At 56.6% G+C, this 25,858-nt stretch overlaps 1 protein-coding gene across 1 annotated transcript; it reads left to right on the forward strand.

Moving 5' to 3' along the window:
- Nucleotides 1–488: 488 nt before the first annotated feature.
- Nucleotides 489–25,254, forward strand: EPS8L2 (EPS8 signaling adaptor L2). The gene is made up of 21 exons (XM_064287518.1): nucleotides 489–559; nucleotides 3,865–3,992; nucleotides 4,096–4,151; nucleotides 5,506–5,570; nucleotides 16,347–16,508; nucleotides 17,017–17,166; nucleotides 17,235–17,314; nucleotides 17,652–17,797; nucleotides 17,925–17,995; nucleotides 18,291–18,417; nucleotides 18,556–18,644; nucleotides 19,183–19,257; nucleotides 19,514–19,662; nucleotides 19,832–19,964; nucleotides 20,251–20,363; nucleotides 22,194–22,299; nucleotides 22,865–22,984; nucleotides 23,175–23,247; nucleotides 23,487–23,667; nucleotides 23,771–23,903; nucleotides 24,025–25,254. The coding sequence occupies exons 2-21, from the start codon at nucleotides 3,949–3,951 to the stop codon at nucleotides 24,103–24,105; spliced, it is 2,154 nt and encodes a 717-aa protein (XP_064143588.1). The 5' UTR covers nucleotides 489–559; nucleotides 3,865–3,948; the 3' UTR covers nucleotides 24,106–25,254.
- The last annotated feature ends 604 nt before the right edge of the window (nucleotides 25,255–25,858 follow it).

Raw genomic sequence — 25,858 nt, forward strand, 5'->3', positions numbered from 1 at the left:
GGAGCCCTCTGAGGCCCAATCCCAGGGCTACTCCCTATCAGATACCTGCACCTGCTGGGCCGCACCTGACCCTTCCCAAGGAACAGCCCCGGGTGCCAGCAGGTCCCCCCACCGCACCCTGCGCATCCCAGGGCCTGGGACCAGGGGTGGGGCTCTCTCGAAAGGTGTCCGCTTTGGGTTTGGGACCGCGGGGAGGGCTGGGCCTGGGTGGAGTCCGAAGGGGCGGGGTCTGGAACAGAGGTTGGGGCGCTGGGGGACCGTGGGGGTGCGGAGCGGGGGCGGAGCTGGCGGGCGGGGCGGCCGGGATCCGCCTCCCTCGCGCACCCCGCTTCGGCCGCGCGCCCGCCATGCTTTCTGGTTACTGTGTAACCTGTCGCCCAGGTTCCTCCTCTTTTCCGCCCCGCCCGGCCCGGCCCCGCCAAGCGTCCCACCTGCCCGCGCGAGACCGAGACAGGGCTCCGCGGCGGAGGTGCAGACAGACGGGCGGACGCAAGGGCGGACGGACCGACCGACTAGAGCAGGCCCTGGGGGCGCTGGACCAGGGGTCGCCCGGGCGCAGGTGAGGTGCCCGCCCTGTTCGGGCCGCTCGTCTCGGGGAACCCAGAGGACCCTGGTCCCCGTTGTCGCCAGCCCCGTGCTTTGGCAAAGGGGCGGACGGAGGGAGCTGCGCAAGGAGGGCCCGGCCTCAGTTTCCCCAGTGGTGACGGGGGCGGGGACGACCAGGACGCCGGGCCGGGCTCCCCGAGCTAGAGCTCCGGTGTTGGGCCGGAGGAGGGCTGATCGCGGGGCCGGGGACGCTGCGCCAACCCATTGGCCTCACCTGGACGCTGACTCTCCCTGTCCGGTCCTCGGGCGGCGGCCGCGCGCGGGGATATTTTTAAGTCTGTGGTGCATGAGTCACCCGCCCCGTCCCGGTCCCCTCCCAGTCCCGGGGCTTGGTGGGGGGACCCCTGCGTCCAGGGAAGGGGACGATGCGCGGCCCGAGGTCTCTCCCTTGCCAGTCCAAGGCCCCCACCGCCCAGTCAAGAGAGCTGTCCTTCCCTCCACCGACCCTGTAATGGCACCGCGACCGCTCCTGTAGGTGGGACGTCAGGAGACACTTCCTGAGTGTAGGAGCCAGAAGGAAACCCAGCTGGGGAAGCACCAGGCTGGGGTCAGGCCCCGGGTCAAGGCTAGGGTGGGGAGTTTCAGGGAGAAGGAGGCAGCGCGGGCAGGGCTGCCCGTAAAAGTGCTGGCAGGGACCTGTGGGCGCCCAACCTGCCTGCCACCCAAGTTCCTGGTCTCTGTGTCAGGAGGGCTGGGCTGGAACTGTCCCTCTCCACAAAGGTTATCTCTGGAGTGGGTGTCGTGTGGCAGCCCGCAGACCACCTCTGCCCCCACCCCTGGGTGCAGTTCTCTGGGGGCTGGGCGGGCAGGCCAGCTACACCTCTCCTCCCGGCTCAGTACCCCTCCCCATCCACCTGTGTGCCCACCCTAGGGCCCTAGCCTAATACCTGTCCTGAGCCCCCCTCCCTGTCTTCTCGTCCTCTTGAGTGTGCCTGCTATGCCTGGCTCCCCCCCCAACCACGCCTCCCAGACAAGGGCCCAGCCAGCACTGAGGGGATCCCCCCAGGCCCCACCCGCTCACGTCAGCTGCCCCGGACTGGCGGAGACGCCCCTCCTCCCCAAGGTCACTGGGCCCAGGGCTGGAATTTGAACTTGGAGCTGGTCCCTGCGCCCTCCCTACCCTGCCGGCCCCTCCCCCCACCACTGCCCGACCGGGCACCGGCGGAGCCCTCCTTTTGCACCCGGAAAATGGCCGCAGTAAAACCAAAGAGCAGAGCAGGCCCTGGAGCCCGGGCCACACTGGCAGAGGACCGTCCCCGCCTAGCTTCCCTGGGCTGCACAGCTCACCTTGTGAGGGGCAGGGATCCCATGAGCCTGTAGGGTCCCTCCCCCAGGAGCTCCCCCACCAACACACCAGCACCTGCCCCCCTCCAGCCTGTCCCTGAGGTCCCCCCCTGCCCCCCAGCTGAAGGGATCCCAGCCTAGAGCCCCCAAAGGGAGGGGCCCCGTGTCCCAGCCAGGGCCTTTGGTGCCTGTGTGTGCCGCAGGCCTGAGGCTGCACAGACGTGTTCATGTTTTGCTCAGGTATGTGTGTACCTGGACATACATGCGGAAGCCTGGCTGAACCTGCCAGGAATCCTACTGAGCAAACACTCAGGCTTACCCACTGAGGTCACATACATTCCGGACATTCTCTACAGACGGATGGATCGAGGAGTCTGGCCGAGGCTCTCCCAGTGAGCCAGGACCAGCTGACGCCTAAGGGCCTCAGGCCCCTCACACCGCTGGGAAATGTTCCCAGTAGGGACAACTGGTAAAACCAGAAAGCAGTGGGGTGCCCCTCAATTCCTCCCGGCCCAGCCCTCCATACCAGCACCCCTGGTTCATGCCCCCGACCCTGGCAGACCCTAAGGCTGGGGCCACAGAGGACGGGCCTCTGCTGGTGAATCTTGGCAGCAGGCAGACCCTCAAAGCCCCCCTTCCCCACCCTCTTGTGTGCCCAGGCTTCCCCTTGAGGAGCCAGTCACAGAGCCACAGAGGGACGACCAGGGACACTTGCCACACAGCTCCTACAGGGAGCTGGGGGCAGTCCCAGCACTACAGGTCACCAGGGGCACAGATCCCACAGAACAAGCCAGCTGGGCCCTTGATGGGGGACCAGGCCCTACTCAAGACCCGGGATGGCCCAGGATCCAGCCCAAATCAAACACCTGTCTGCCCCAGCAGCCAGGGCTCAGTTTCCCCAGCATGGAGCTGGGGAGTCCAGAGAAAGGCTCCCGGGGATCTGCCCCTGGAGAGGCCCTGCCTGGGGGAGTGGTCACCCTGGGTCTGCATGAGAAGCCTCTGGCCACCCTCTGTGCCCCCACCTTGTCAGGGAAGGCAGTACTGACCCGTGTCGTTGCCTCTGGGCTGCTCCTGGGCTCCTGGTTTTGGGGAGACACCGCTGAGGCCCCCACTTCGCCCTCTCCACTTCCTCCTGTAGAGAGCCCCATGGCCAAGGGTGCTGGTTTGAGCCAGCCCTGGCCATATCCCCAGGGTGAGAAGATGCCCACGCCCCACTTCTAGACACCCTGCTGGGTACCCAGACCCCAGAATCCCCACCCACATGGCCTCAAGCCCCTTCCAGGGCCTCTTCCCAAGTCACCTCTCAGGCCCAAAGGGGAGCCAAGGGTTGGACTGAGATTGCAAGGCTGGGCTTCAGGTGCCCAAGCCCCCTGAGCTATAGGCTGGGGTTGGGGAGGATTGGTCAGCTGGAGGCTGGGGCTCCTCTGGACTTTGCCCTGGGCCGTGCCCCATAGGGCCCCTCTCCTGGCCCCATCCAAGTGCCAGGCTCCCACTGGCCTCAGGAGCTTTGAACATGCAGTTCCCCCTACCTGGAAGGCTGAAGGCTCTTCCTCCCCCCAGGGCCCTTCTCACAGCCCTGCCAGCCCTGGGGGTGGGACTCATCAGCCTATTCATCCCTGGGGTCCCTGTGGAGGGCTGAGGGTCTGAGGCAAGGTGGGGTCTTAGTGATGGCCAGCTGGGGCACCTGGTGAATGGACAGCTCTAGGGGGGCAGGGGGCAGGGTTGGTCCTGGTGTGGCCCAGGAGGCAGGGCCCTGCCCCCTGAGGACCCCTGTCCAGGCCTCCTGGGCAGTCCAGCTCCTGGCCTACAGCCTCCACCATGGACTGGCATTGGCCTAGACCAGGTGAAAAGCTGAGGGTCCTGAGGGCTGGCTCCTGGATCTGGGGTGGAAGAGGCAGAGACCCAGGCCCTGCCCTGGGAGTGCCCAGGCCACCAGCAGGGCTGGAGGTGTCAGCCCACTCCTCTGCCCTCCAGGTGTGGGCCAGCACTGAGGCCAGAGACTTGGCTGCACCACGGAGGGCTGCGCTTCCCTCCCAGCTGGTCACCCGCCAGGACGCCATGAGCCAGTCAGGGTCTGGGAGCTCCTGCCCGGGTGCTGCCAAGTAAGCCCCCTCCCCTCCCAATCCCGGGAGCAGTTCAGGGAAGGGGGGAGAGGGAAGGAGAAGAGGTGGCGGCCCTGCCCTCACCAGCCCCTCCCTACTACAGCGGCAGCCTGGGCCGGTCTGATGGGGTGGCCAAGATGAGCGCCAAGGACCTGTTTGGTGAGTTTCCCAGGGTGACATTTGCCAACAGGCTGGACTGGACAGGGAAGAAGTGGGGAGCAACCTCAGTCAGGGAGGGGCACAGGTGGTGTGGGAGGGGGTGTCTGTTGCTGGCCCACTCCCAGTCCTTGCACTCCCCCTCAAGGCTGTGCCGGGTCTGGCTGGGAAAAGTCCCACCCCTCAACCTACACCTGCTGAGAGAGGCAGGTCAGCCCTGGGGGGCTCAGAGGAGGCCCCTGGACCCTCTTCAGCCAATAGCTGGGCAAAGTCCCTCCCCAAAGCTCCAGGCCACCTCCTGCCCCCCCCCCCCCCAATACACACATTCGGTAAGTGGAGAGGCCTTTACTAATAATTCAGGGAGCATCAATATTGATTTGACTGGGCTCCTCACTGCTGCAACCAGATCGCTGGGGTGGGGGCGGGGTTCAGGCTGATCTGAGTCACCAGGTGTCTGCTCCAGGTAAAAGGGGCCTGGCTGCCCGTTTGCCTTCTGGAGGTAACCACAAGGAAGGGCCATGGGCAACAGGGGAGAGTCAGGGCCAGAGGGCTGTGTGATGGGGCTGGGGGCTCCATCTGCTCTTGCTGTAAATGGCATGAGAGGAGGGGGGGAGAGAGTGCCTAGGGGACAAACCTGGGCAGCCCAGCTCTGACCATCCCCCAGCTTTGTGCTTCCCCTCAACTCTGTCCCTCCCCTTAACCATTCCCCCATTGTTCTCTCCAGTCTCCCAACTCTTTCTCCCTTTCAGCTCTGTCCCCCGCTCTGTCCCAGCCCCAAGTTCTGTCCTGCTCCCCCCCCGCTGTGTCCCCCAGCTCTGCCCTACCCCCAAGTTCTGTTCCTTCTCCAGCCCAGTCCCCCCAACTCTGCCATACTCCCTCATTTGTACCTAGTTTAGAAAGTGGAGAAGCCCCAGGGAGGGGCAGGGAGATTTTAGCTGGCAGCTCCTAGGGTTGGGGGAAGCCCTGGCCTGAAAACCTCCCCTAGGAAGTCAGGATGGGGGTGCGGCAGTCTCCACAGGAGGGGTCTGAGCCTCCTGCACCCTCCCAGGATAGATCCCCCAGTCACAGGCTGCCCATCACCCCTGTGAGCCAGTGTCCTGTTGACTGACTGTGGTCCCCCAGGGGCTGTCCTGAGGATGTAGGGAGATGGACCCTCCCAGGAGGACCCCCACTCACATCTCAGGGGAAGGGCTTCCCCAGGCCCCAGGATCTCACCCTGGCCCTTCCCAGTAGCGGTGAGGGGACGCAGACTGTGCCTCTCACCTCACCCCCCGCATGTGCCCCTTGGGGTCCAGTACCCCTGAACTGGGAGTAAGGGGCCGCCCTCGAGACTGAGTGACCGTGTGTCCTGGTTCAGAGCAGAGGAAGAGGTACTCCAACTCCAACGTCATCATGCATGAGACCTCGCAGTACCATGTCCAGGTGAGGCTACCTCGTCCAGGTGAGGCCACCACCTCCAGGTGAGGCTGGCCCTCGGGCTCCAGGGTTACAGGGCGGGTGGGGAGACCTCTCAGTACCACATCCAGGTGAGGCCACCACCTCCAGGGGAGGCCACCATGTCCAGGGGAGGCCACCACGTCCAGGGGAGGCCCGTCCTTGGGCTCCACGGTCACAGGGTGGGTGGGGAGACCGAGGCCCAGGGACAAGTGGCCAGCCCAGGTTCTGACACCTGCAGCAGGCAGGGCAAGGCCAGAGCCTGGACTGTCCCAGACTCAGCCAGTTTATGGGGACCCCCACCCTGCTCTGAGAGTTCAGTCTGGGAAGGATAGAAGGGACCCCAACCCACCCTGGGAGTTCACATTCTGGGGGACAGAAGGGGACCTCACCCTGGAAGTTCACATTCTGGAGGGATAGAGAGGAACCCCACTCTGGGAGTTTGCATTTTGGGGGACAAAGGGGGTCCCCACTCTGGGAGTTCACATTCTGGGGGATAGAGGGAACCCTGGGCCCTATGTTGGGAGAGACCAGACCCAAGTGGCACACACTCACGGCAGGTATAACCCTGGTGCTGGACCTGCAGCCCTTCACCCCTCACCAGGAAGACCCAGTGGGAAGGAAATGGTTATCCAGGAACTAGATCAGGCAGGAGAACAAAGCCGCTCTTCACTGGCTCTCCCAGGCCTGGCGACATTGATTCTGAGACCTGCTGCCTTGGCCATCTTCATTCTAGACCAGCCGCCAGCTCAGGAGGGCACTTTTCCCTGGGTCAGGTTTAATTCACACTTTGAACTCAGGAAATGAGGTTTTCAAATGGCCTTCCTGCCCTGGGAGCTGTCAGCATGTTCCTGGCGGTTGTCCAAGCCTGCAGGCAGTGTTGAGGCGTGGCAGGAAGAGGGACCAAGTAGGACCTGTTACTGCCCTACTGGTTCCCCTGGGCCATCACCTCTCCCCAACCACCCCCTCCAGCTAGGCTAGGCAAGTCGCTGCCCTGGGAGGGATCATGGTTAGAATGAGTCCAGAGCGCCATCAGTCAGAGTCCTGTGGCTCTGGAGTCGGGTATGTCCGGGTGACAGGTGCTCCCTGCCAGCTCGGGCAGGGCTGTGTGGACAGCTGAGCTGTTTACCAAGGCTGAAGCTCAGTATCCCAGGGCAGGACACAGGGGATGGACAGGCCAACTCTCATCCCCTTCCCTCCCGGACAGCTCTGTCCTCTGGGAGCCAGGGGTGAGACTTTGCCCTCCTTGGTGAGGAGCCTCAAACGCCACCTGGGCCTCCCACGCCTGGACTTCGGTCTAAGGTGGCCTGGCTTGGCCCGGCCACTGTGAAAGGCCCCAGCCCAGACGGAGCCAGGCCCCAATGGGGGCCCTTTCCTGCCCAGCCAGAGGGGCAGGGGAATGGGTGGGGTATTCTTGCCTCTCCCAGATGAGGAAACTGAGGCCCAGAGAAAGTGAGAGGCACAAGCTACACTCAGCCGGGTGGGGGCAAGATCAGACCCACTGCTGGCAGTGGGCATCATTGTCGGCTTGTTTTTGTTCTTTTTTTTTAAATTGTCATACAGCAAAACTGATAAATATTTTTTTTAACTGATATTTTTTGGTGTACGGTTCTATGAAGTTTAACATGTGTAGATTTGTGTAGAATGAAAAATCTGGCAATTTACTTCCAAAAAGTAAGTCAGTAAAAACCCTCTGGATCACAATGGTTCGAGCCGTTGTGCACTGAGTCGCTGTGAGTTGGGCTGGGTCCATGTCAACTAACAGCAACAGGTGTGTGTGACTACCACCGCGGTCAGGACACAGAACAGTCATCACCCCAAAACCTCCCTCCTGCTGCCCATTCGTCAGCTGACCCCACCCCGACCAGGACGCTGGCTGATCTGCCCTTCAGCCCTGTGGCTTGTTTCCTCGGAAGGTCCTACGCGTGAGAACATGCGGTCATAACCAGTTTGGTTCTGCTTGGTGAACTTGAACACGTGTGTAGAAGAGCCAGTGGCATTGGGTACAGGGGAGTGTCTTCCCAGCCAGCTGGCTCCCTGAGAACCCTTCCAGAAGGTCCATCCCCATGCAGCCTGGCTTCTATTCACAGACACAGGGACACGCTCGTTGTTGGTGGGTGGAAGTTCTTTACCTAGCGTCAGGTGTATGCGTTACAAACATCTTCTCAGTCTGTGCTTGCGACTCATATGCACAGCTCTCTTCTAATCAGCAAGCAGAAATGTTTCGTTTCCATGGCGTCTAATTATATCCTTTTGGGGGGACTTTATAGGGAGCCCTAGTAGCACAGTTGGAAACCCTGGTGTCATAGTGGTTAAGAGCCACAGCTGCTAACCAAAAGGTCGGTAGTTCAAATACACCAGGCGCTCCTTGGAAACTCTGTGGGGCAGTTCTACTCTGTCCTATAGGGTCGCTGTGAGTCAGAATCGACACGATGACAATGGGTTTGGTTTTTGGCTTCTTAGTGGCACAGTGGCTAAGCACTCAGTGGCTAAGTGAAAGTTTGGCAATACAAAACTACCAGCCACTCCGCCAGAGAAAGATGTGGTAGTCTGCTTCTGTAAAGATTGTTGTCGTTAGGTACCGTCGAGTCGGTTCTGACTCATGGTGACCCTACAGGACAGAGTAGAACTGCCCCATAGGGTTTCCAAGGAACAGCTGGTGGATTTGAACTGCCGACCTTTTGGTTAGCAGCCAAGCTCTTAACCACTGCACCACCAGGGCTCCTCCGTAAAGATTATAGCCTTGGAAACCACACGGCGCAGGTCTACCCTGTCCTATAGGGCCACTATGAGTCAGAGTCGACTTGACAGCAGTGGGTTTGGTTTGTTTTTGGTTTGTATTGCTTTACTGTTAGGGTTTTTAATCTTCTCTCTAAGAAGTCATTGTTTTCTTCTAGATGCTTCTTAGTCGGCAATCTCACATTTAGGCCTATGATTCGTTTTGAGTCAGTTCATGTGCCTGGTCTGAGGTATGGCTCACACCATATGAACGTCGGGTCATGCTGGAAAGACTTTTCTCCCCTCATGGAATTGCTTTGATGCCTTTGTCAAACATCAGCTGACTGAAAGTGAGAGGGTCTATTCCAGGACTCCATCTGTCCCACTGATCTATTTACTACACTATTTTACTCACTGTAGCTTTATTGTCAGAGTCCCTGGGTGGCACCAATGCTTAAGTGCTCAGCTACTAGTCAAGAGTTTGGTGGCTTGAACCCACCCAGAAGTGCCTCAGAAGACAGGCCTGTTGATCTGCTTCCAAAAGTCACAGCCTTGAAAACCCTATGGAGCAGTTCTGCTCTGTACACATAGGGTCGCCATGCATTGAAATCCAATCAACAGCAGCTAACAACAACAAAGCTTTATTGTCAAACCCGAAACCAGGTAATGTAAGACCTCCAACTTTGTTCTTTGTCTATTCTAAATTGTTTGGACTTCCATATAAATTTTAAAATCAAATTGTCCATAATTTATTTCCAATTGTTTGTTACTATCATCTAGAAAAAACAATTGAATTTTTGTGTATTGATCAGATATACTGAGACCTTGCTGAGTCCACTTGTTTGCTGTAGTGATTTGTTGTAGATCAACTGGATTTTCTACGTACTCCATCATGTTGTCTACAAATAAAGACAGCTCTTCATTTCATTCATTCATCTTTCGTTTATTTTTGCTTCATTGCCCTGGCTGGGATCACCAGTACAATGGTAAACAGGAGTGATGAGAGTGGACATTTTTGCCTTCTGTCCAATCTTAGAAGAAGGCATTCAATGTCCCGCTATTGTATGTTTTATATAGTGTGAATACTCTTTATTAGATTGAGAAAGTTTCTTTCTATTCCTTGGAGTGGGCATTTTTATCGTGAAGGGGTGTTGAATTTGGTCAAATGCTTTTTCTGCATCTATTGAGATGGTCATATTTTTTCTCCTTTAATCTGTTAGTGTAGCAAATCACACTGATTGATTTTTTTTCAAATGTTGAACGTACCTTACATTTCTGGAATAAGCCTCATTTAGTTATGGTGTATGACCCTTTTTATGTGTAGATAGACTAGATTCGCTAATATTTTGTTAAGGACTTTTTGTATCTGTGTTCATTAGAGATTATCAGTCTCTAATTTTCATTTCTTGTAATTCCCTTGTTATGGTATCAGGGTTAATCTGGCCTTATAAAACAAATTGGCTACATGCCAGCAATGAGAAATCTGAAAGGAAAATTAGGGATACAATTCCATTTACAATAACAACTGAAAGAATAAAACACCTAGGAATAAATCTAACCAAGGACTTGAAGGACTTGTACAATGAAAACTGTGAAATACTTATGGAAGAGATGAAGAAGATTCAAAGAAATGGAAAGATGTTCCAAGTTCATGAATTTGCAAGACTTAATATTGTTAAGATGTTGGTCCTACCCAAAGTGATTTACAGATTCAATGCAATCCTGATCAAAATACCAACAGTCTTCTTTACAGAAATAAAAAACCAATTCTCAACTTTATATGGAATGGAGAGAGGCCCCCAAAAACTAAAACAACGTTGAAAGAGAAAACAAAGTAGGATGACACAAGCTTCCTGACTTTAAAACATACTATACAGCTAAAAAAATTTTTTTTTTATACAGCTACAGTAATCAAAACAGCCTGGTACTGGTATAACAATAGATGCAAAGACCAGTGGAATAGAATTGAGAGTCCAGAAATAAATCCACACATCTACAGTCAGCCGATTTTTGACAGGGATGCTAAATCCATTCAACGGGGAAGGAAGAGTCTCTTCACTAAATGGTGCTGGAGAATTGGATTTCCACGTGCAGGAAAATGAAACAGGATCCCTGCCTCACACCATACACCAGAGCAAATTCAAAGTGGATGAAGGACCTAATGTGCAAACGAAAACCATAAAATTCTTAGAAGAGCAAGCAGGGGCAACACTGTCTGGAGTAGCTTTCGACAATGGGTTATCTAATATAATGATGAGAGCACAAAAACCAAATGACAAAATAAATAAATGGGACCTCATAAAAATTAAAACTGTTTGTTCATCAAAAGACTTTACCAAAAAAGTGAAAAGATAAGCTACCGACTGGGAGAATATCTTCAGAAACCATATATCTGGCAGGAATCTAATAACCAAAATATATGTAACACTTTGAGAACAACAAAAAGACAACCCAATCATAAAATCAGCAAAAGACTTGAATAGACATTTCACCAAAGAAAACATTGAAATGGCCACCAAACACATGAAAAGATGCTTAGCATCATTGGCCATCAGAGATGCAGATCAACACCATGATGAGATACAATTTCACTCTCACTAGGATGGCTCTAGTGACACAGTGGTTAAGAAAGTGCCTACTAATCAGAAGGTCAGGAGTTCGAATCCACCAGCTGCTCCTTGGAAACCCAGTGTGGCAGTTATGTTGTTAGGCTCAGCCCAGTCGGTTCCGACTCATAGCGACCCTATGTACAACAGAAGGAAACACTGCCCGGTCCTGTGCCATCTTCACAATCGTTGTTATGCTTGAGCCCATTGTTGCAGCCACTCTGTCAGTCTATCTCATTGAGGGTCTTCCTCTTTTTTGCCGACCTTCTACTTTACAAAGCATGATGTCCTTCTCCAGGGACTGATCCCTCCTAATAACATGTCCAAAGTACGTGAGACGTAGTCTTCCCATCCTTGCTTCTAAGGAGCATTCTGGTTGCACTTCTTCCAAGACAGATTTGTTAGTTCTTTTAGCAGTCCATGGTATATTCAATATTCTTTGCCAACACCACAATTCAAAGGTGTCAATTCTTTTTGGGTCTTCCTTATTCATTGTTCAGCTTTTGCACGCATATGATGCGATTGAAAATACCATGGCTTGGGTCAGGCACACCTTAGTATTTAAGATGACATCTTTGCTTTTCAACACTTTAAAGAGTTCTTTTGCAGCAAATTTACCCAATGCAATGAGTCTTTTGACTGCTGCATCCGTGGACGTTGATTGTGGATCCAAGCAAAATGAAATCCTTGACAACTTCAATCTCTTCTCCAGCTATTGAGATGTTGCTTATTGGTCCAGTTGTGATGATTTTTGTTTTCTTTATGTTGAGATGTAATCCATACTGAAGGCTGTGGTCTTTGATCTTCAAGTCCTCTTCACTTTCAGCAAGCAAGGTTGTGTCATCTGCATAGTGCAAGTTGTTAATGAGTCTTCCTCCAATCCTGATGCCCCGATCTTCTTCATGTAGTCCAGCTTCTCAGGTTATTTGCTCAGCATACAGGTTGAATAGGTATGGTGAAAGGATACAACCCTGGCACACACCTTTCCTGACCTTCAACCACTCAGTATCCCCTTGTTCTGTCCGAATGACTGCCTTTTGATCTATGAGCACAATTAAGTGTTCTGGAATTTCCATTCTTTCCAATGTTATCCATAATTTGTTATGATCCACACAGTCGAATGCCTTTGCGTAATCAACAAAACACAGATAAACATCTTTCTGGTATTCTCTGCTTTCTGCCAGGATCCATCTGACATCAGGCAATGATATCCCTGGTTCCACATCCTCTTCTGAATCCAGCCTGAATTTCTGGCATAGTAGACCATATGATTGTCTGATTCAAAATGGCCATTACCAGTCCATTTCAGCTCACTAATGCCTAGGATATCAATCTTTATGTGATCCGTTTCATTTTTGATGACTTCCAATGTTGCTAGACTCATACTTCGTGCAGCCTGCGTTCTGATTATTAATGGATGTTTTCGGCTATTTCTTCTCATTTTGTGTCATGCCACATCAACAAATGAAGGTCTCAAAAGCTTGACTCCAACCACATCATTAAGGTCGACTCTACTTTGAGGAGGCAGCGCTTCCCCAGTCATCTTTTGAGTGCCTTCCAACCTGCGGGGCTCATCTTCCAGCACTATATCAGACAATGTTCTGCAGCTACTCATAAGGTTTTCACTGGCCAATTTTTTTAAGAAGTAGGTCACCAGATCCTTCTCCCTAGCCTGTCTTAGTTTGCTGGTATATGAAATATCAGTGGCATAGCTTCCAGCATCACAGCAAAACACAAGCCACCACGGTTCGACAAACTGACAGACGAGTGGTGGAGAACTACAATATGACCCAGCGCTTCCACTCCTAGGTGTGTACCCAAAAGACTTGAAAGCGGAGACTTAAAAAGAGACTTTTACACCACTGTTCATTGCAGCATTATTCACAATAGCCAAAAGGTGGAATGAACCTAAATGGCCATCAACAAATGAGTGGATAAACAAATGAGGTTACATCATACAATAAAATACTACTCTGCCATTAGGATAATTAGGAGACCAAAGTTCATCAGTGGTTACAAGGGGCAAGAGGGAGGGGGAAAAGGAGGATTAAGGTGATAGAAAAATCAAATTGATTAAGGGCAGGGTTGCACAGCCGATTATTCCAATTGCTGTCAATAAGTTGTACACCTGTAAAAAGTTGAATTGGCGAAAGTTGTGTGATAGATATATTTATAACAATGACCGAAAAGAAAAAAGTAGCTGTTGAGACTACTTATGTACAGCCAAACACCTCATGGAATTTGGTCCCTTGGTTTGGAGATTTAGGATCATGGTTTCATGGGACATTCAAGTTAATTGGCCTAATAACATGTTTAGTGCTGCAGTTCTGCCTCCTAGTTCATCGCGTAGTGCCTGGTGTCTTAGAAGTTTGCAAGTGGCTGTCCAAAGCTCAACAACTAGTTTCTATTCACCTGGAGCGACAGAGGGAAAAAGTCAGGAATAAGGAGGATGTGGAATTCGTGGCTAATTGCCTCCATGAACAACTGCCTCCTTTGCCATGAACCAAAAAATCCCCTATAGCCATCTTAAAACTAACAATATTTTAGCTTAACTAGTAAAAAAGATCTGCCTTGAGCGTTATGGTCTTTTAAGAACTATGTATATGGGATCAAAGTGACAACAATAGTTTGAAAGTTTAGATAGGAAGCTTAGGGGGCAGTGAGTTTGTGTTAATAAGGGAGGAACAACTCAGGAGAGGAGGGTGAGAGTGGCTGCACAACTCCAAGAATGTAATCAGCGCCACCAAATTGTACACACAGACACTGTTGAACTGATGTGTTTTGCTGAGTATATTCTCAACAACAACAAAATTAAATTTAGAGAAAGAATTACGTGAGAAAAAAAAGAAAAAGTTGAGAAGTGTTTCCTCTTCTGTTTTCTGAAAAAGTTCGTGAAAGATTTTTATTACTTCTTTCTTAAATATTTGGTAAAACTTACCAGCGGCGCCCTCTGAGTGTAAGGTTTTCTTTTCGGGAAGGTTTTTGATTATGAATTCAATTTATGTGTGTAAAATCTGTAGTGGTGCTCCCTCTTTTGCTCTGGTTATTGATAATTTGTGTTTTTTCTAGGTTTTTCTTGGTAGGAGTTTATCAGTTTTATTGATCTTTTCAGAGCCAACTTTTGGCTTCGTTGGTATTTGTCTATTGTTTGTTTTCTAGTTCATTGATTTTTGCTCTAAATTCCCTTTCTTCCATTTATTTTGGGTTGTATTTGATTGTCTTTTTCCAGTTTCTTATGGTGAACACTTAGATTGCTGATCCTAAGTCTTTCTTAATTTTCTAATATATTCATTTAAAGCTATAAATTTCTCTTAAACACTGCTTTTGCTGTGTTTCACAAAATCTCATATGTATGTTTTTATTATCATTCGGTTCAGAATATTTGCTAATTTTCTGTTTGACTTCTTCCTTGACCCATGGGCTATTTTGAAGTGTGTTGCTTAATTTCCAAATGTTTGAGGATCTTCTAGTTATGTTTTTGTTATTGATTTCTAACTGAATTTTATTAGGGTCATAGAACATACTCTGTATGACTTCAGTCATTTGACATTTACTGGGACTGGTTTTAGGGCCCCGCAGCACGGTTTTCCTTTATTTTGCATTGCTGCCCCACTTATGTCTTTAACCTGTTGACGGACATGTAGGGTGGGTGCAGTAGTTCATTGTCACAAATGGTCCTGCGGTGAGCATCCTTGAAGCTGCTGTATCTGCATGTCTGCGGTTTACCTGCGGTAGAATTGTGCGGTGAAGTTTGTGCACCTTCTCAGATTTCACCGAGTCCCTCTCCAGAGAGGCTGGGCGAGTGCAGGTGGGGCGCTGCTGCATTAGCCCACAAAGTGTAATGTCAGACATCTCCGAATTGGTAAATAGAACAGGTAAAAAATCCAATGCGTGAGTCATTCCTAACACGATAGAGTCTCAGAGCTTCAATTTGCAATTATTTTATTGAATGGGAATGCATACAATTTCCTATGTTTAGAATTTGCTGGTTTTTCTGTGAATCTCTGCTCATATCCTACTTTTTTATGTATTCATTCATTTACATTTATTTATATTAATATGATTATTTGCATTTAACAAAATTATTTGCATGTAACAAAATAGAAATTTTAACAAAGTAAGAGGTATAACTGGTCTTTTTATATACGAGGAAAATCGGCCCTTCGTCATAGCTATTACCTATGTTTTCCCCAGTTTTTCTTTTTTACTGTGTTTGTTGCTGTTTTCCTAGGCAGCAATTTTTCTTTTTCATTAAGTTAAATTTATTAGTATTTTCTTTTGAACTTCTGGATTTTCTTTCTTGCTTAGAAGAGTCCCCTGGTGAATAAGACCTCCTGGAGATTATCAGAAATTACACAGTATTTTCTTCGGGCACTTTTTTGATTTCATGTTTTACAGTTAGGTCTTTGATTGGCTGGAGTTAATGTCAGTATACATCCAGTTGTCCCGGCACGGTTTACTGGGTGGATTCTTCCAGAAGGGGCTCAAGGCAGACACTAGGGAGCTATGGCTGGAGGAGGGCTGGTTTTCCTCCTGCCTGGTCAGCTCGGACAGCGGAGAGGAGGCAGACAGCTCAGGGAAGGGCTGGCTGAGCAAGCGTCCCGTGGCCAGGTGAGGGTCCCGTGGCCTGCTGGGCACAGTTCACCCCAGACACCAGGACACTCACATCCCACAAATGGTCATAGGGGCCTGTCTCCTACTAGGCACTGCTCCAGGCTCTGGGAGACAGAGTAAACCCAGCAGACACAGCCCCTGCAGAGACCACGAGGACAATAAGCAAAGAAGCTGTATACATAATATAACTTTGGGTCGTGATAAAGAAAAACTCAGTCAGGTCAGGGATGGAAACACCATGATGTATTGGTGGGTCAGGGTGGGCAACATTCCAGCGAATTCGCAAGGAAGAGAGTGAGGGCTCAGGGAAGACCTGGGGAGCAGTGAGTGCACAAGCTGGTGATGGCCCCAGAGAACAGAGAGACGGGAGGCTGGTGTTCCTGGGCCAGCCACAGGAAACAGAGTGGGGATGGGGGTAGATGGTTTAGGGCCTCAATACACTCTGGGTTTTTTTAAAGGATTCTTATCAAGGTATGGCCATGGTCGCCACAGATATCCATCAAAGGAGAGCTCAAACTCAACTAAGGTGCAGCTGTGCCCCCTCAGCCCCCCAGGGCAGGCCGTGCCCCCTCACCCCCTGGGGCAGGCTGTGCCCCCATCAGACCCTTTAGGGTGGGCCTGTGTCCCCTTAGATCCTGCAAGGCAGGCTGTGCTCCCTCAGAGCCCCCAGAGTGGGCTGTGTCTCCTCAGACCCCTCAGGATCGACTCCCCCCAACTCCCAAGGGTGCGGCTGTGCCCTCTCAGGGCCCCCAGGGAGGGCATGGCCGCTTGGGCTCAGGCACTTCAGCACGTGGAGGCGCGGCCGACACTGACTCCCCACCCCCAGCACCTAGCCACGTTCATCATGGACAAGAGTGAGGCCATTGTCTCCGTGGAGGACGCCATCCGAAAGCTGGTGCAGCTGAGCTCCAAGGAGAAGATCTGGACACAGGAGATGCTGCTGCAGGTCAACGACAAGACACTGCGGCTGCTGGATATAGGGTCCCAGGTGCGTGGGGGTGGGAGCTTCCGGGCACCCCGTGTGAGAGGAGGACCCACAAAGGGCCAGGTTCTGAAGGACTGAGGATCCAGGGGAGCCACAGGGGCCCAGCGCCTGTCCAGGCTGTGGCCACATGAGCCTGTCCACTGCTGTACCTGAGCCAGGGCCTGGCTTGTCCACCAGCTGTGGCCCTTCCACGTTGTTGGCCGTGGTCCACATCCTGGCCCTCCATTTTCTGTCCCCTAAAGTTATCTTTCCCTCTGTGTCCCTGGTTCAAATTCCATGACCTGGTCACAAGTCACATCCGTGTTCATGGGGCTGTGCCCATTAATGGGGTCCATCTCTGTGCCTGAGATCAGTCTGAGCCCGTGTCCAAGCCCTGCCGTGAGTCTGTGTTCCTGTTGGAGCCACACATCTGAGCTCCACGTCAGAGCCCTGGGTCCCAGCCTCGTGCAGGACCCGCCATCCAAGCCGCCCAGTCCCCACGTCTGAGCCCAGCATCCCTGCCCGCCCCCAGGAGGAGCTGGAGAACTTCCCGCTGCCCACCGTGCGGCACTGCCAGACGGTGCTGAACCAGCTGCGCTATCCGTCGGTGCTGCTGCTCGTGTGCCAGGACTCGGACCAGAGCAAGCCCGACATCCACTTCTTCCACTGCGACGAGGTCGAGGTGAGGGCCCTGCGCCGCGGGGGCTAGGCGCCCTGAGCCGGCCAGGCCTGACGCCCACTCCCCGGCAGGCGGAGCTGGTGCACGAGGACATCGAGAGCGCGCTCGCAGACTGGAGGCTGGGGAAGAAGATGCGGCCGCAGACCCTCAAGTAAGGAGGCGCAGGGTGGGCGGCGGGGTGGGGAATGGGGGTGGGGGATGGGGGACGGAGAGGTGAGGCAGCAGATTAGGGCCCCCAGGCTGAGTGGAGGGGGGCCAGGCATGGGGCGGGGTCAGGCTAGGTGGGAGGGTTCAAGAATGGGATCGGAAGCGGTGGGTGGGCGAGGGGACGGATCTAGGGGGCAGGCTAAGTGAGGGGGTCAGGTATGGGGCGGTACCGGGCTGGGTGGGCGGGGTCGGGTGTGGGGCTGGGGTTGGGTTGGGCTGGGCAGGCGCTGGACCAAGTGTGGGACCCGGCCCGGCTGAGCACCCCTTCACTGCCACTTTAGGGGCCACCAGGAGAAGATTCGCCAGCGACAGTCCATCCTGCCCCCGCCCCAGGGCCCGGCTCCCATCCCTTTCTACTGCCTTAGCGGGGACTCGCTCCAGGCCGCCAAGAACCGCGTGGGCCTGCCGGTGCCGCTCGGCGAGCCAGGTAGGCCAGGAGAGGCCGGCAGGGCGGCCGGAGCCCATGCCCGCGCACACGCAGCGCCCTCGGGGTCTGGGGGGCCAGCCTCGTCTCCCGCCTGCAGCAGCAGCTGTCCCCCCTTCCGCCGCCTCAGGCTTCCGCCGTCGGGAGTCGCTGGATGAGGAGCCGCGGGCAGTGCTGGCGCAGAAGATCGAGAAGGAAACGGTGGGCCACTGCGGGGGCTTGGTGGGGGGCAGGTGCGGGATGGGTCCTCGCTGCCCCTTGGCCAGTCCGGGCCAGCGCCCTCACCGTCCCAGGCCAGGGGCCGAAAGGCCGTGGCGCTTGGGAGCCCAGCCCGTCCAGTGGCCCGTGGGGGCCCAGCCCGTCCCGTGGCCCGTGGGGGCCCAGCCCGTCCCGTGGCCCGTGGGGGCCCAGCCCGTCCCGTCGCCCGTGGGGGCCCAGCTCCTCCACGCACCGGAAGGGGGTAGGATTTTGACCACAGGCCCTGCCCTGACCCCAGCAAATCCTAAACTGCGCCCTGGACGACATTGAGTGGTTCGTGGCGCGGCTGCAGAAGGCGGCTGAGGCTTTCAAGCAGCTGAACCAGCGGAAGAAGGGGAAGAAGAAGGGCAAGAAAGGGCCGGCAGGTGCGGGCGGCCGCGGCGGGCACCACGGGCGAAACGGGTGGGCCGGGAGGGCTGCCCGAGACGGAGAGCCGGACCCCACGGGGGCTGGGCCGGGCCAGGGCCGGCCGGGCTCACTGCCCCTGTCCCGCCTCACTCCAGAGGGTGTCCTCACGCTGCGCGCGCGGCCTCCCTCCGAGGGCGAGTTTGTCGACTGTTTTCAGAAAACCAAGCTGGCCATCAACCTGCTGGTGAGTGCAGCCGAGCCATCCGACCCCCACTCGCCCTGCCCCTCTGCAGCCACCCTCCCCGCCCCCGGCCCCTGGGTGCTGACGGCCCAGCGCCCTCCCCGCCCCCGGCCCCTGGGTGCTGACGGCCCAGCGCCCTCCCCGCCCCCGGCCCCTGGGTGCTGACGGCCCAGCGTCCTCCCCGCCCCCGGCCCCTGGGTGCTGACGGCCCAGCGCCCTTCCCGCCCCCTGGCCCTGGGTGCTGACCGCCCAGCGCCCTCCCCGCCCCCGGCCCCTGGGTGCTGACGGCCCAGCGTCCTCCCCGCCCCCGGCCCCTGGGTGCTGACGGCCCAGCGCCCTTCCCGCCCCCTGGCCCTGGGTGCTGACCGCCCAGCGCCCTCCCCGCCCCCGGCCCCTGGGTGCTGACGGCCCAGCGTCCTCCCCGCCCCCGGCCCCTGGGTGCTGACGGCCCAGCGCCCTCCCCGCCCCGAGCCCTTGGGTGCTGACGGCCCAGCGCCCTCCTCGGGCGGTCGGCCTGCTGACTCACGCTCGCCCCCACCAGGCCAAGCTGAAGAAGCACATCCAGAACCCCAGCGCGGCCGAGCTCCTGCACTTCCTGTTCGGACCCCTGGACCTGGTGCCTGGGGCAGGGGGCCGGGGAGGGGCCCGCGGGGGAGGGCTCCTGGAGTGGCTTGCCCCTGGCATGGGGGGCGGGGAGCAAGTGCCGGCCTGGGCCTGGCGTCCACGCTTGGAGGAGCGGAGGCTGCGGGCACGTCCCTGACGTGCCCCAAGCCCCTTCCCAAAGGCGGGTCTCAGGGGCTACAGGTGGGGTGGAGGGCGGTGGGGGCTGGGGTCCACCGGGAGGGCCTCTTCTAAACCCCGCTGTACCCCAGATCGTCAGCACCTGTGGCAGCCCGGACATTGCACGCTCAGTCTCCAGCCCCCTGCTCTCCCGCGACGCGGTGGGCTTCCTGCGCGGCCACCTGGTCCCCAAGGAGATGGCGTTGTGGGAGACGCTGGGCGAGACCTGGACACGCCCCCGGTACTGCAGCGAGGCAGGGGGAGGCAGGAGACCCAGCCTGGGCAGAGTGGTGGGAGGAGTACTGGGTGTGGACTGGGCGGGGCCTGCAGGCTAGGTGGGGGTCTTGGGTGAGGCCAGTTGGGAGGGTGGCCCTGGCAGCGTCCAGCTCACCCCCAGACCTCCCCTCCAGGGCCGAGTGGCCTCGGGAACCACAGATGCTCCTGTATGTGCCCAAGTTCCACAGCGGCTGGGAGCCCCCCCTGGATGTGCTTCAGGAGGCTCCCTGGGAGGTGGAGGGACTGGCAGCTGTCCCCAGTGATGAGGTCAGAGCGCCACCAGCCCTGCCAAGCCCCTGGCCACTAGCCCCTTGCACTACCCCTTCCAGCTGCCCACGACCCTGGCTGCCCTCAGTGTCCCAGCACCTCAGGCTGCCCACCACTCTCAGCCTCATTTGGGTGTGTGTCAACCTGGTGTCCTCCCCTCTGGTCCTTCATTCACAGCACATTCATCAAGCTTCTGTCCTGTGTCCTCATGTCCCAAGACCCAGCCTACCCCCACCCCCCAGGCCCATACCCTCAATCAAGCCCAGGCAACCAACTTTCCCCACAGCCGACTCCAGTGAGCCGACTGTCCTTTCGAAATACCCCGAAGCACAGCCTGACATCTGAGCCCACACCCCCGGGAGATGTCCTCCCACCAGCCGGGTCCCCCCATGCTCACAGGTAAGCCCCCCTCAGAGTGAAGAGTGTGATGCTTACTTCTTAATACACCCAGACCAATTCAGGTGCACTGCCACCAGCCCTAGCGACCCTAGAGGACAGAGTAGAACTGCCCCATAGAGTTTCCAAGGAGCGCCTGGCGGATTCGAACTGCCGACCCTTTGGTTAGCAGCCGTAGCACTTAACCACTACACCACCAGAGTTTCCACACTGCCACCAACCCCAAAAAACAGACCCAGTGCCTTCGAAGTGATTCTGACTCATAGCGACCGTATAGGACAGCGTAGAACTGCCCTATAGAGTTTCCAAGGAGCGCCTGGCGGATTCAAACTGCTGACCCTTTGGTTAGCAGCCGTAGCACTTAATCACTACGCCACCACGGTTTCCACACTGCCACCAAGTGGTGGTAAATGCCTTTTTCACATGGTTCAAAGCACGTCTTTCAAACTAGAACCAGGTTTTCATTTTAACTTTATAACATACAATTGAAGGAAAATTTTCAGAAGTTATCCATAAACACACCACCCTCATACTTCATCTCTTTTCTTGTCTCCACGTTTATGTTTTATGATCAAGGTTAGTGCTTCATTCACCCACTGTCGCCCTGTTGGGGCTGTTGGGGCTGATTTAGGAGATGGCAGGTCCGGGCTAGTGCAGCCCCGCAGCACACACACACACCATTTCCACAAACATGTCTTACAGTAGGCAGAGAACAAACCCAAGGGCTGGGGAGTCCCTGTCCTTCCTCGCCTCCCCTCCTCCTCCCTAATCTCCTATCTGGCCCAGGAACTACCAGGATTGGCTTTCAGGAGGCAACGGGGCTGGAAATCCATGTTTTAAATAAGGGCACAGCCTTCACCCCATGCCGCCAACATGGTGCCCGTGGTCCCCAGGCCTAGGACCACACTTTCAGAAACATTTTTACCCTTTGACTTTGACCTCCAGTGCCTGACCTGTCCACCCTGGCCCAATCCTGACAGTCCCCAGCCATGGACCTGGGTGACTGGATCCCTGTCCACACTCCTCAGCCCCTGCCCTGGTGTTCTGGGGCCTCACCTGGATGAGGGAGTGACCAGGAGGGATGACCAAGCTGGGAAGATAGCCAGAGACCTGCTCTGCACAGGGACACCCCCAGCCAAGGCCACCCCCACCCCCATGCCTCTGCAGGACCCACCCAGCCCCAAAGAGAGGAACAGCCTGTGGGCAGTGCCAGGTCGTATGTGTGGGTATGTGCATGCAAGTGCACATGTGTGCTGTGTGTGTGGGTGTGCGTCCAAGTACACGTGTGCAATGTGTGCATGCATTCAAGTGCACATGTGCATTGTGTGGGTGCATGTGTGCACCGTGTGTGTGGGTGCGTGCGTGCAAGTATACATGTGCACTGTGTGTGTGTGTGTGTGTGTGTGCAAGCACATGTGAGCATTGTCTTCAGTGCTCAAAGGCTCTCTAGAGAGCCTCAGTCTTGCTGGTCAGCTGGGCTGGGGATGGGGGTGGCCATGACCCTGTCATTTTTCAGGCTCATGCCTGGCTCTGGTTCCCCCACGGCGTCAGGCCTGGAGCCCCTGAGGTGACCTAGGCCCACAGGGCCCTGCAGCCCGCCCAACTTGCGCCTGCCCATCACCCTCCCACCTCTGAGCAGGGGCCCCAGACACACTGGGGCTGTCACAGTTTCCACTCCCAGCTGTCAGCAGCAGCCTCTCTCCTCTGCAACCTCCCAGAGCCTGGACGGAGGAAGGCTGGGTGCCGGGAAAGCTGCTTTCTCCCAGCCAGGCCACCAGGCCTCAGAGGAGACTCCTGTCTGCCCTTGGCCTTAGCCCCTCCTGTCCCAAACAGGCGCTACGATCCATTGCCCACCATGGGCAAGTACGTCAAGATCCTCTATGACTTCACAGCCCGGAATGCCAATGAGCTCTCTGTGCTCAAGGATGAGGTTCTGGAGGTGAGGGAGTCAGGGGCTGGGGGCAGGGTGGGAGCCTCAGGGGGAGCTGCTCAGGGGAGGTGGGGGTAGGGTGCTGTCTGGAGGTGACTGCGTGGCTCCGGGACAGCAGCATGTTTGCCTGACCCCATTTCCCAAGGTTCCTATCCCACGGCTCTGAGCTGGACCCCCCCCCAGCGCAGCCTGGCTGAGGGGGCCTTCCTGTCTTGGGAGTCGTGGGGGGGGGTCCAGGGACCCTGGCTGGCGTGGGCTCTGGGTACGGGATGAGCAGTCTCTGGTTTGGTGCCAACCCCGAATCCAGGTCACCTGTTGGGGGACAGAAAGTGGAACAGGCAGGGGTGTGATCTATATCTACAACCAGGCCAAGAGGCACCTCACTCCCAGGAGTCTGCTGAGGAGACCCTGTTGAGGCCACCTGGGTGGCCCATGTGGGTAGAAAGGAAGGACTGGGCTAGGGGGTCCTGGATGGAGCTGTGACCTTCCCCGAGGCCCATGCAAGGGCTGGGTTTCTGCTCCAGGAGGGTGGCCGGGAGTGTGGCTCTGGCCTTGACGGCAGGCTGCCTGGCAGGTGCTGGAGGACGGCCGGCAGTGGTGGAAGCTACGCAACCGCAGTGGGCAGGCGGGCTACGTGCCCTGTAACATCCTGGACGAGATTCAGCCCGAGGAGGCAGGTGCCACCCTGGAGCAGGTGAGCAGTTGGGCGGGGCTCTGCCAATTTACAGAGCCACCTCCCTGGGGCTGTCTGCTCCCTACCAGGGTCTGGCCACCAGGTACACCGGGGACCTCCTGGGAGGTGGGGGGACGGCCTAGCCTGTCCGTATCACCAGGGGCTGGAGAGGGGGTGATGAGCTGGCCTGACTGCCCCGCCCTTCCCGCAGGCCAGTCTGCAATACTGGGGCCCCGCCAGCCCCACCCACAAGCTGCCTGCCAACTTCGCTGGGAACAAAGATGGTGAGAGGCCGCTTCCGACCCGAGGGATGGGGCCAGCAGTCCACTGCAGGCACCAGGGCCAAGGCCAGCCTGGGGGAGGCAGGGAAGGGCAGGGCGCTGGGCCAGGGGTTGGGGGAAGACCTGGGGGAGCAGCAGGGGAAGCAGGGACCCCTGTGGACCAGGAGTCAGAGGGGAAGGCCTGGCAGGCAGGTACCCCTGGGCTGTTGGCAGGGAATGGTCTGACCCCTGCCCCCTCGCAGAGCTGATCCACCACATGGATGAGGTCAACGACGAGCTAGTCAGGAGGATCAGCAACACCAAGGCGCAGCCCCAGCGGCACTTCCGCGTGGAGCGCAGCCAACCTGTCAACCTGCCACTCACCTTCGAGTCCAGCCCCAACGAGGTCCGCGCCTGGCTGGAAGCCAAGGCCTTCAGCCCGCGGTGAGCTGCAGCCGGGCAGGCCAGGCGGGGCCGACGGGCAGCGGGCAGGGACTGGCACTCCCGTGGCAGAGCCCCGCTCATGCCAGCCCCTGCCCCTGCCCAGGACCGTGGACCACCTGGGCATCCTAACAGCCCTGCAGCTCTTCTCGCTCAACAAGGAGGAGCTGAAGAAGGTGTGCGGTGAGGAAGGCATCCGGGTGTACAGCCAGCTGACCGTGCAGAAGGCCTTCCTGGAGGTGAGCCGCCACCTCCGCCCTGCCCATGTCCCACACTTCCCCAGGCTCAGGGGAGCAGGGATGGCAGGACTGGGACCTGTCACCCCCCAAGGCTAAGGCTGCCCTCCTTCGGCTTCCCTAGAAGCAGCAAGGTGGGTCGGAGCTGCAGGAACTTATGAACAAGTTCCATTCCAAGAACCAGAGGAGGATGGAGGACAGCTAGACCTGCGGTGGCTGGGGCACCTTCTTGGGGCAGAGCACACCTGCGGGGGTGGGCACAGACTGGCCTGGCTGTGCCCTCCCCTCAGTTCGTGGAGTATTATTTTTGTATGTGCATGTATTTTGTACCAAGGACATGGATGGGGTGGGGTGCTGGATAGACCCTGAACCTGGCTAGGGGCTGTCTCACCTGCCTCATGGTGTACGGCCTGCCCTCAGGCCCAGCAGTGCCCAGCGGATTGTACCACTGCCACCCAGCCCAGCCAAGCCAGGCCTCACTCACCTGCCCACAACAAGGCCAACCTCAGCCAAACCTGCCACCTTGAGGTGCCAGCCCCCTCCCTGCCTGCCCACTGAGGTCTGGCCCCCTCCCCTCCCCATACCTCTGTCCCTCCCTCCTCTGCCCCGCTTCCACATCCTTGTCTCCTTTCCCCCCTCACCACACCTCTGCCTGGAGCTGCAGAACACCCCAGAGAGCCAGTGGGGCCCTTCCTCTGGCTTCCCCTTATCCACAGGGGGTTCCTGGCACCTAGGACCCTGTCCCCAACTGCTTGCTTCTGCACCCACCTGCACTCAGCCGCACCCCCATACTCCAGGATGGCTGTGGCCAGCAGGACGGCACCACAGCTCCAGATGTTGCCCACAGCACAGCCCCCATAAGAAGCTCCGGCTCCCCAGGTGGCCAGGGGAGGGGCTCCAAGACAGGAGGCCTTTGGCCTTTGAGGAGCAGGATGGACTTGGAAACACACACACGCCCAAGTACTGGCTCTAGACCCCTTCCCACAGAGCCCTGGAGGAGCTTCCTACCACCACACTCAGACCTGTTCTGGAGCACAGATGCTGAAGGTCACGCTCAGAGACAAGGTGGTTGGATCTGCAAGGCTGCCTGTCATTAAACCTATCAAGTCTTCTAGTGGCCACGTCTCTGTTCTGGGGGCTGCGGGATCACTGGACCCTGGAGCCCACCTGGGACAGTGCCTTCATAAGGGCTGAGGGCAGGCTGTGGTCAGGCTGGGCTGTGGATGTTCCAAGTACGGCCACTCACCCCTGACCCCAAAGGCCAGGAGACCCCTGCACACATGTGCCCAAGAGGGGAAGGGCTGAGAGGGGCCCTCTGAGGCTGCAGGCCCAGCAGACCGAAAGCCTGTCCTGAAACGGGCCTTCGTGGACACCTACCCAAGTGCGAGCGGAAGCCAGGTCTGGGAGGGCCTTGGGCCACCACTGGTGCTGGTGCGAGTCAGAGGCATGGCCGAAACCAGATTTGGGGAGCTTAGCCCCAAGTTCACAAGGGTGCGTGGAGGAGGGTGTGGGGCCCAGAGTCAGCTGGGTGGTATCAGCACAGGAGTGAGCAGAGGGTCACCCTCTGCACCCATGCCAGGCACTTGCCTGCCCATCTGCCCAGTGCCCACCTGAGCTCACCTGCGCCCCACCTTGGAGGTGGCCTTTGTTACCCTCTGCGGGCAGAGCTCTGTGCTGCCATGGTTGGCCACCAGAGGGGGCCCCAGCACATCGCGGGGTCTGGGGAAACTCGACCTACGTGTGCCCAGGGTAACCGGCAGACCCAACCCTGGGGTGCAGCACTGGAGGAGTGGCCAGTCCCAGGGTCTCCAGGGTGAGCAGAGGTAGGCACAGGGAACCCAGGCCTAGAGGGTGGTTTTACCTGGTGAGCAGGGGAGGGAGTAGTGGGGTCCATGTCACAAAGCTAGTCAGCCCCCCAGCCAGGCTGGCCCTGAAGCCCTGACTCAGGCTCAGACAGG

This window comes from Loxodonta africana, chromosome 7, assembly GCF_030014295.1.
Source record: "Loxodonta africana isolate mLoxAfr1 chromosome 7, mLoxAfr1.hap2, whole genome shotgun sequence".
In the NCBI taxonomy this organism is placed as follows: Eukaryota; Metazoa; Chordata; class Mammalia; order Proboscidea; family Elephantidae; genus Loxodonta; species Loxodonta africana.

Excerpts from the sequence above, each read along its gene's own strand:
- EPS8L2 (XM_064287518.1), top strand. The coding sequence starts at position 3,949 with ATGAGCCAGTCAGGGTCTGGGAGCTCCTGCCCGGGTGCTGCCAA. Across the intron at positions 3,993-4,095 it reads TCCTGCCCGGGTGCTGCCAA|CGGCAGCCTGGGCCGGTCTG; the intron begins GTAAGCCCCCTC and ends TCCCTACTACAG. Across the intron at positions 23,248-23,486 it reads CTTCGCTGGGAACAAAGATG|AGCTGATCCACCACATGGAT; the intron begins GTGAGAGGCCGC and ends GCCCCCTCGCAG.